The sequence below is a fragment of the Lolium rigidum genome, chromosome 1, assembly GCF_022539505.1.
Source record: "Lolium rigidum isolate FL_2022 chromosome 1, APGP_CSIRO_Lrig_0.1, whole genome shotgun sequence".
NCBI lineage: Eukaryota > Viridiplantae > Streptophyta > Magnoliopsida > Poales > Poaceae > Lolium > Lolium rigidum.
The window spans coordinates 238565611-238576366 of record NC_061508.1 but is presented as its reverse complement, the minus strand read 5'-3'; the positions used below and the strand labels follow the sequence as shown (position 1 = coordinate 238576366).

Below are 10756 nucleotides of genomic sequence, written 5' to 3'. Positions count from 1 at the left end.
AGCTACTCTTGCTGTTCTTGGTGGCTTACCACTGCTGCCTGTCGATGGATGAAGCATATGACTAGGGTTTTGGCTGGAAAAAGCTTATATGTGGCCAGCCATTGCATCCCCGGTCGACAGCCTCCACCTTTCCCTTTGGGTGACTCACCGTGTGTGTGTGTCGCATGCACACAGCCCCGTGAGCAGGCCGTGTGTGTGTGTAGACAGAGTGCTGTGCACTTGGACCTGGAACTTGACTGTGGCATGGATCAGCTCGGCCACTTTGGTCCTATCTGCTTATTTCATATTTTCATTTGATTTCTAACCTGCCAAGTGGCTATGCCACTTTCCATAACTTTTATTTGTTGTGATTATGTGCAGGGATCAACAATTGATCAAGATGAATATGGAGGTCATCAAGTCCAAGATCAAGTGAAGATGATCTTGTAGTATTTAGGATAGGATCCATCCTTGTACTTTTCTTTTTATTTTCTTTTCTAATTTTTTTCCAATTCTTGTAAAGTGTTGTATATTCCTTTTTCTAATTATGGATATTGTAAATGACATTGTATTTTGTGTGTATATCAATTAAGCCCCCATTTTCCTTAATGAGCTTTATATAATTGTTGTATTATTTATATTCTTGATTACTTTTAATTACTTATTGAATTATCTTAAGTTTGAATGATGTGGTATCAATTTGATGTTTGAATATGAAATTCAAATTCAAATTTGGTTTGAATTCAATCATGCAACTTAATTGAGAATTCAATCATGCAACTTAAGATTGTGATGCATCATCTCTTCTCTCTTCTCAAAACCCTAATCTAGCTAAGTAGGAACAAGTTCATAGCTCTCTCGAAACCCTAACCCCGTAAAGTGTCGAGAGAGAAACCTGTCCCCCTTCGATGCAGTTTTTGTTTAAAAGCGCGAAATTTCCCCGTAAATTACAATGCAATGCACATCCCTTTCTAAAATCTACCCCTGGATCGTCTCTAAACCTGGGACATTACAGTTACGCTCGGGACGATTGCATCTCATATTATGCATTATAGCATCGTTGCCAGTTCTTTAAACATTGTCCTCACCGGACGATGATGGTATTTCAGAATTTGGAGTTATCACGTATCGAAGCTTTTGCCTGCATAATCTTGCAGTCAAGAAAGGCAAGTTCATCGCTTGCTCATGTCATTTGATTATTTTTATCAAATTATATGCAAAGTACTATATTTATCACTCATGCATTGAAAAGCAAAGTATTATTTTACAATTATGAATATGACTAAGTGGTGGGCAATGGAACCATGGTATGTGTTGATATGGTGGAGGTTCCATTGAAAGTGTACTACTCATCTAGGACTAAGTACCAATGCCGTCCAGTGATTCTAGCGCTGTACATATCGCGTTGACCATAAGATCTATAATGGCTCTGGGGAAGTCAGCTGTATCTTTTCCCTCCTGCACGCCAACGGACTGGTAGAGCTGCGGGGTGCTCGGAGGCACTCGCCGTAGGTTGAGATGGCCTTTTAAATCCCCATCCGTGTGGATGACGGGCTCTACGGTCTATGATGGATTGTCCAAAGTACACCGTGGGTAAAGCCGTATGATCGGGAGATGTCTACCGGGGGTGTACGGTTGGACAAAAGGGTGGGTTTGCAGGGTCGCGGAGAAGGCGGTGTGGACTTGGATCTTACACCTGGCCTCACACCAAGGAAGTGTGGACGGGAAAGATATCGCCTGGTTGGCAACAAGGATAAGGTCTCTTATGGGAAAAGTAACGCACCTCTGCAGAGTGTATCAAATTGTGACTGTCACTCCCTGTTCCGGGAAGGGAACTGCGAACGCGGCAGGAAAGGAACTCCATGAAGTTCTGGTCAACCTGTGAAGACTGACGGGCATAGTTTTCAGAATAAAGTAAACCTTTTGAAGAAATGTTTATGAAAACTTGCATTCGCCTATGACTTTCTGGTCTATGGCTGTAGCTAGTGCATGATACACCTATTTCCTATTATGAACTTGCTGAGTACGCTCGTACTCATTCCCTCCCATTTGAACCCCCTTCTTAGATCAAGGCACCGAAGGAGAAACTACCGTGGAACTCGAAGACAGAGGACTCAACTGCAACAAGATGAAGAATCCAATCAAAGAAGTCAATGGAGTCAACTTCTGCATCATCTATTATGAAAACCTAGACTAGTAATAGAAGGGAACCTTTCCCTAATCCTAGCACCTAAGTAGCTAGAATTCTATAGCAAGCCAAGTAGCTCTTAAACTTGAGTTAGCAATAAGATAGACCAAGAGTCATTCTTCTGGAGGTTTATTTGAAGTTTTACCTCACTGTAAAGTAGGAGGCTGTGTTGATCTTATGTAAACAGTTCGTGTGTACTTCTATAGACATACCTTGGACTCACATATGTTTCTGTTGTACCACTCTGAGGGATGTAATATGAGTGGAACGGTGTTTCACTTGTGTTATGTCAACGACTTGTGTACTACACCATGCAGTGGTACGCTGGGTCACCGCACCTGGTTTCTCTACTGGTTGTTGGCCCTGCTGCGATGTTGCTATGTCTTGGCTTAATGATGCTGCTTTTAAGGCTCTACTGGCCGATTAACTTTCCATAGCTAGCTCAATTCTTCCCCTGACCCCTCAGTAAGTGTTCATCTGGACACTACTGCTAGCATTAGCTTGCTAGTGCAAGTGCTAGTGGTTGTTGTTGTTGTTGTTGCTAGCATGCCATGCTCTCAGCACATTCTAGTGCTCTATTTTAATTACCTTGTGCTAGTGTGAATATTATCTGGTGCTTGCGAGCTTGCTGGATGCAACCAACCTATGGGTTCTTCCTTACTGTAACTACTATTGGTGATTGTCTGCTATGCTGATAAATTAGTTGTTGCTGTGTATTGCTAGTGTGTGTTGCATATGTTACCAATGATCTAACTGGCATCAAATGCTAGTGGCTTGCTTGTTGGCCTATTGCTTATATATTCCATTTACTTGTCCTATGCTACTGCTCATGGCTATGTATCTCTATAGCTGCTCACCATGTACTGGTGAGTTGCTCATGCTTGCAAAGCATGATGAATGGACTTGTGGTGTCACAGATACTTGTGTAGTATCTCTGTATGACTACTGTTGCTCTATTGATGCACATTTGGTTACCTTGGAAGGTTTCCAGCACTTATTACTTGTAACTGGATGAACTGCTTATGCAGTGATGATTCCTTTGATTTAAATTGATGATGAATGGATGGATGAATGGATGGATGGATGCCAACTTCTGTTGGGAACCCCATCCATAAACTGAGCTCTATTGAGTGATCATATTTTATTTCCTTTTACTACGGTTGTATTTGTTAGTGGTTGATGTGACCTCAGCAGTGATATGTTGTTGTTTATTTGGTTGCTCTCACTGCTGCAAGGCTTGTTGTGGATGGATAAGTGCATAATCGTTGATCATTTTATGATTGCCATTATGTATCAAGGATTGATTCCTTCCTAGTTCCTTTTGGATGTGCTATTGGTTTATTTGTGTTGGCATAACCATGGTATCTAGCTTGGGTTTAATCTCTGGTCTTTGCTATTTTTGCTAGCTTCACTTGGTCTATGACCAAATGATGATCAAACAATGTTCTTCTACCCTGTGAGCATTTCTTGTTGGGGCATGCGTATGCATATATGAACAAAACCCGTTTGCTCATGATTTTGGTATACCTCACTCCAACTCCTAGATTATGGTTGCTGGTGTAGAGGATTTGCTTCAGTTGCTGCTATTGGTATTGCCTCTGCCCTTCTCCTCCTAGCTGCTGTTACTTGTAATGGCCCTATCTGCCCATCTCTCTGGTTATATGGTTGGTGTTCTTGATGATGAACAGCCTGAATAATTCCTACTGTTCTTGATGGTTTGTTGGTGTGTGTGTGTCGATGGATGGTTTGATTTGCTGGTGCATTGCTATTTATAGCACTGGGTAGGCTCTCCCTTGGTCGGTACCAGGGCTGTGTTTCATCTGGTGACTAGCCAATGTGTGTGTGTATGTTGTGATGTATGCAATATGCCTTGTGAGTTGTGTGTGTGCTTCAGTTGGAGCTTGGTCCATGAGTGGATCAGCTCAGCTGATTTTGGTATTATCCACCTGGTGTAGTTTTTCTTGACAACCAAGTGGCATCCCATTGGTCAATTCTTGTGTTTGTTGTTTGTGTTTTTGCAGGGATTCAAGAAGTTCAAATGGATCAAGATGATCAAGATGATCAATGCAGGACTTGTAGTCTAGGTTTCGACTAGGCTTGATAATTGTAATTTTCCTTTTTATTTTTCCTATTCATTTAAGATTTGGTTAATTGTAATATTACTGAATATTGTGAAGACTTTGTATCTTGCGTATGATAATCAGTAAAGCTCAAGATTTCATTATTGAGCCATTGTAATAATTTTACTCCTATTTATTATTTGAATTCAAACTCTATTTCTATTTAAATATTGATTTAATTATTCAATATCTTATTCAATTTCAAGTACTCAAATGTGAGTATCAATTCAAATTGATTCCCCCTTTTCAAAACCCTAATTCAAAAGAGGTCATGTCCAAATTTGTCGCACTCCCAAAAACCCTAAACCCTAGATGGTGCCGAGAGAGAAACTTGATCCCTCTTAGGTTTTTATGCAAATAAGCGTGAAATTTTCCCAGTTTTTCGATGAAATGCACACCCTTTCCTAAATCTACCCGAAACTGTATGAAAATCTGGGGTGTTACAACATCATTCCTACTTCCTAAATTTTAGCTATTGTGATGAGAATTGGGTAAGCAATTACCTGTTTCTTTATTTTAGTAAATTTTCTCATCGCCTCTTAATGAATGTTCAAAATAAATGAGTCCAAACTGAATTTTATTACATGCTAGGAGCGCAAAGGTATTTTTTTTGCATAAATATAATAAGGGTTTGGTCGTGAAATAATTGAGTTTCATTTAGATGCAGTGATGCAAGAGGATGCTTGTTATTGTTGTTTCACATGGTTCTTCCATTAGTTACATAGATATTGAGTGGTTGATTAATTTTGTTTATATACTTCCTTCCGGTTTGCTGTGAAAAATGATCAATATTTTAGTTTTTGAGTACAACTGCACTTGCATGAATGCTTCATATCAAAATGTTCTCATCTAGTTTCGTATAAGTCTCCTGCACCAAGTTGCCAATAGCATCAAAAAATTTCTTCAAATTATATTATGTGCATATGCTAACAGTTTCATTGTGACTTTGTAGCTTTATCTCCTTAGTAAAAAAATGTATATTGGTTTGTCAAAATGGTGTACAGTCTACACAAATTGTTTCTTGACATGGGGTCCATAACCTGATATAATTTCATTTGTAAATGTTCATTTGGGCTATGTGCAACGGGCTATGTCCATAACCTGATATAATTTCATTTGTAACTCCTGATGAGATACCAAAGTTGATTATCTTGATATGCTTTGTGTATCTACTACCCACCAATATTATCCGTGATGCAGATTTTATTGTCTGACTTTTCAATTTTACTGCGGTACACTAAATATTGCACTGTGTTTGCAGATTTTTTCCTTAAATAACCTTGAAACTAGATTGTTAAAGAAAAATTTAATTGATTGCAATTTCTTCAATCTGACTGGAAACTGGGCTTTTGATTTTTCCCTTTTGGGTTGGGCATGATGTGCTAGAAACATGGCTGGTAAAACTTGAGGACATAGAGCACAAAAAAAATGTCTTCATAGACAACCATTCATTTAGAAAGAATATCATTGGTAGAACTTTTTCGCAGATACCGTGTAACTATTTTTCATTTTTATGGGTGCTTTTGTTGTACACTTTGGTGACGGTTAATTAATGAATAGTCTTGATGTATAACGGATCTGAAACTTAAAAATGACTAATAGAGACATGGTGAAATATTTCTGTTCTCATTATTTGGATACAAAATATATAAGGAATCCAGATATTATTTAATTTGCTTCAAAAAGGACTTCAAATGGTTTACAAGGTGCATGCCCTCGTTCATGTGAAGCGACTATGCTTTGTAAACCAGGGTTTTCCTCAAATAATGAAACTATTGGCTTTTGGTTGATACGTTTTTTTAATATTATGGCTCCATACTGAACCTCTTAGGAAAATTTGCAATAGAACAATTCTGTATCTTCTTGGCAAAAGAAAAAAAAAATCTTTGTAGCTTCTGAAGTGATCTGAGAGATCCTCGTAAGTAGTAGATACTATAGACTGATACATTGTCTGAATTATCGCGTTTGCTCCGGTACAACCCCCTCCCCTAAACTCAAAGCAAACTTAAATACAAGAACGGCTGAGATCGCTTGATACCCGTTCGTTTAATATTAAACGGGTATATGTAGCCCTGTACAAAACCCGTATGATCCATCTAAATTGTATACCGCATACGTATAATTATGTATGTACGTGGATTATTGGTGGCGATTCGTCAGCGCGGTGGCGGTCGTGGCCGTCAGGCGGGAGGAGCAACAAAGTGGTGATGGGCAGCCACGAGGCACTGTGAGGCGAAGCTGGACGACACGAGTCTCAGCAATGTCTCGTAGGTCCGTACCGGTATGGTTGGGGCGGCGTGCAGGCTAGACGGCGGCGTGACGGCGCGACGAACGGTCGGATAGTCCGCCCCGGACAGTCCGGTGCAATTCGGCCGGACTGTCCATCGCGTTGGGAACGAGATTAACCGGACTGTTTTACGGTGCTTGCGTTGGACTGTCTTGTGGCGCCGGACTGTCTTGTGGTGTTTACGCCGGACAGTCTTGCTGCACCGGACTGTCTTGCGGTGCCCGCCGGACTGTCTTGCGGCGACTGTATGCCTATACGTGGGAATACCGAGTTTTGGATCTGGGCTTGGATATGGACCTAAATAATACCGGTTGGGTTTTGTTGAGTTTGGGGAGGGGGTTGTACTGGAGCAAGCCTCCTGAATTATATATATGAAAATTAATACACTGACAGAGTGATAGTAGTACATTAGTTGTACATCATACATAAGCTGTACATAAGTATTTCCATCATACATAAAAAAGATAACTTACTGTCTTTCTTGTTACACTTACTACCTTTGTCTATAAATAGATGTCTGAGAATTATCTAAATTTGGATGTATCTAGACGCTATTTCGTGTGTAGATACATTCAGATTTAGACGTCTATTTATGGCTGAAGGGAGTATTATATATAAAGGTACCCGAATCACACATTTGCACAGTCATCTGCCAACACTTCATTATGGACTTTCATCCACTAGAAAAAGTTCTTGATGATTGAACTCACTGGAGCTGCTGCTGGCAATGAGAGTCTGTTTGTCTTGTTAGGCCTCACTCCGCCCAAAGATAGCCCATATCTAGTGTTGGATGTTTTTCCCAGTCCAATTTGTGAACAACCACTTGCCATAGATTTCCTGCCACTCCAATCTTTCATGGCCATCCCATATCCAAATATGTCTATGTATGGCCTAGCAGGCACGCTTAGAGTTAGCTGATCAGAGTCAGTCTCACCTTCTTCTGATGTCTTCTTACCCCCGTATCCATGCAGCTCGTGCAGCTCCGGGAGCATAGCGGCCGGCAGCAGCAACGCGCTTCGCTGATTCACGAACTGCACTATGCTCTCCATGAGCTTCTTGCTGGTAGCACGCAGCGGGTTGTATAGGTGGAAGCCATGGTCCTCGCCCTCCGACTCCACCAGCGTCACGTCGTCACCGGACCACGCGCAGTCGTGCATGTGGGCTGCCAACTGGCGGCCACGGTCCCGCATGCTGTCTTTCTCGGCGACGGCTACCAGCATGCGCCGGCATGTTAGCGACGCGACCTCCTCCGCAGGGGGATTGATCCGGGGGTCGTCGTTGCCGGCGTGGCCTGCCGTCACGAACGGCCAGAGCCTGTCCACCAGGTCAGGTGGAAACATGGCGACACCGTCCTCCCGGACGGTCTCGGAGGCCAGCCGCTCGGACCCCCAGAAGTACGGGTGCACCATGACTAGCCCCTCGATGTCCATGAGGCGGCCGTCGCGGCTGGCGCGCACCGCTGTGTGGTAGGCGATGTTGCCACCCGCGCTGTCGCCGGCGAGGAATGTGCGCTCAGGGTCGGCGTAGTCGGCGAGCCAGGGATCGGAGAGGGAAGCCACCCACTGCAATGCGGTCCATGCGTCGTCGTAGGCCGCAGGTATGGGATGCTCTGGCGCGAGACGGTACTCCACGGACACCACGAGCGCCCCGGTGTGAGCGGCGAGGGACTTGGCGTAGTTGTTGTACGTCCGGCAGAACGCGCTCTCCGTGCAGAAGGATCCGCCGTGGATGTACACGATGACCGGTAGCCTCTCGCCGGCCGCGGCGGCGGCACGGGAGGTGAGAAACAGGCGTGCGGACACGCCAGTCCTTTTGTCGATGACGACATCCTTCGTTGCCACCCCACGGTTGCCCGCCGCGTCCTCCGACGCCGGCACGAATGGGCTACGGAGGAAACGCTCGACGTGGCCGCCCTTGTACTCGCGGATGAATGGGTAGAGGTCGACGGCGATGTCGTCGGTGGCACCCTTCTCTTTTGCTGGAGAGCTCACGAATGCAGTTGCAGACATGGTGACCGAGGCAGCCAGTTCTTGTATGTACCTAGGGTGTCTATGCAGCTCTATCTCTGTCTTGAGTTGTGGTGTCTGGGATGCCATTCGTGAGCTTTTTATAGCTGGATTTTGTTCCGGTCCAACTGTAACATGCAATAGCAGTACTGCAGCTAGTTCATTTGATGAATATTTGCATCTATTTTTTCTGTGTGTGAAGTATAATACGCGCGCGCATACATATTTGTATGCAGCTCGATCTCTTTATCGTGTTGTGGTGTAGTGGGATGCCATTCGCAGGCTGTTAGATTCCACTCCGATTCATTTCGGTGATGTAAAACGTGCCAAGCGTTGTATCTTATTGTTAATAGTTCAACTGCTGAGCTGAACATTTGCATATATTTTTTTGAACTTTTTTAATGAGCGAATTTTGATTTTTGGGAACGAATGCTTACTGACTGTTGGATCTCCAAAGTGAACGGTGGGTGGCAGTTGCAGGCATGCTTCACCTTCTTGTCGCCTTCTTTTGTTCGTCCGAGGATAAGGCTAGGGCGCTACTCATACCAGCGTCAGTCAGATGAAAGAGTTCTCTGATCTGTCCAAGGGCAATGCTCCAAAGCTGGGAACCTCCACTGAAACATAGAGATCTTATAATTTCGCTTGTAAAAAAGGTTCATTTTCGTTGTAAAGTTAAGAGCTAGCTGTCCAAAATGTCTATAAACAAAAGCTTTTTCCAGAATATGTCTCAAAATCATAAGACTTGTCGACAATTCACATGTAACATGTCTCTCGACGGAGCAAATTAAACTGCGTACAATTATTAAATTGCTTGTGCATGTGGGATTCCGGCCGACACGATTGATGTACTAGCTTTCCTACGACGTCAAAAAATGATTACTTCTGCATCCCACGTCTCGTGAGCAATGTGCGGTGAAGATTCTCGGTGCAGAGTTTCGTAGGGATGGACAAACTAAGCATAGTTATTTCAAAAAAAAAGGAATTATGGTACATGATTGGCTGCATATAATATTTAAGGGCTAGACTCTATAATCTATATTAACAAATTAACCCACAACGTTTTCTCTGATCTACAGGAACATGCAGCGTTCATCGCCCCCGCAAATTTCTTTTCCGGTGTAATAAAAAGTAGAGCTTGTGGTAGATATAGACAAACTGAATAACTCAACAATAATTTTTTTGACATCTAACTAGATTACTGGCTGTTACCAAGATCAATTAGATGCTACCATGTGTTGATTAAGCCTGTTAAGCATGTGAAGACAGCTGGGGACGAAATCTGACACCCCGCCAGCGGGTCATGGACTCATGGTTTTTTTTTTTTTTGAAATGGAGGCAAAAGCTTTGCCCCACCTATTAATTAAGAAGAGAGTCTTTCAGTTTTTAGGAGAAAACCGAGCGAAAACCTACAACAATAGGGCCAAGTCCCCACAAATAACACACCCACCCACAACCAAGCCTAATAGTGACCCGAACAACGAGTCGCACCCACTATAGCCAACACAACACCAACATACACTTCAACACGGCACTCCTACAACACGTCGAAATAGATATGCCACGATATTGGGGGCACCCGTCAACCAACCGCGGATCCGGGGAAGACAAGCCGCTAAGGTGGCGAGAAAATCACAAACCTCTCTAGCAACAACAGCTCTGGGCACCGTCGGCAATAGTCCAGACTTAGTGACCCCATCATCAACAGGAATCACAGAGACTTCATCGCCAACACCACCACACTTCTCAAAGCCAAGTGCCTGGCACGGCGGAGAAGGCACATCCGAGGACTCGTGCAAGTCGGGCATCACTTTCTCGATAGAAGGAGGCATAGGCACACCACCACATAACTCCAAGAGCTCAGGCATGATGTGCATGACCGGAGCTGTGATCGCCGAGCTGGCACTAGCACGAGGAGAGAAACAACCATGAAGGCCCGCTATGCTTGCGCCCACTTTGCCAACATCAGGTAGAACCAAAGGATCGGCAGACGTCCGGGAAAGTCTACCCAACATAGCTTCCGCCCGCTCCAGAAAGCCTCCAATCGCTAGCATCCATCCATGCAAGGAGTCAACAACCTCGTGAAGAGGACGGACAACCTCGTGAAGCAACTCGGCTTGCTTCTCCAAAGCAGATTGCATATTCGCTGAGGCCAAAGAACCAACAGGAGCAGAAACAA

The 10756-nt window shown here is 43.7% G+C and overlaps 1 protein-coding gene across 1 annotated transcript; it reads right to left on the bottom strand.

The window, feature by feature from the left end:
- Window positions 1-7254: 7254 nt before the first annotated feature.
- LOC124656444 (probable carboxylesterase 2) lies at window positions 7255-8583 on the bottom strand. Its single transcript, XM_047195190.1, has one exon. The coding sequence runs from the start codon at window positions 8581-8583 to the stop codon at window positions 7255-7257; it is 1329 nt and encodes a 442-aa protein (XP_047051146.1).
- Between the last annotated feature and the right edge of the window lie 2173 nt (window positions 8584-10756).

What these genes read in the sequence shown, in the direction of transcription:
- LOC124656444 (XM_047195190.1), bottom strand. Translation starts at nt 8,583, where the DNA reads ATGTCTGCAACTGCATTCGTGAGCTCTCCAGCAAAAGAGAAGGGTGCC.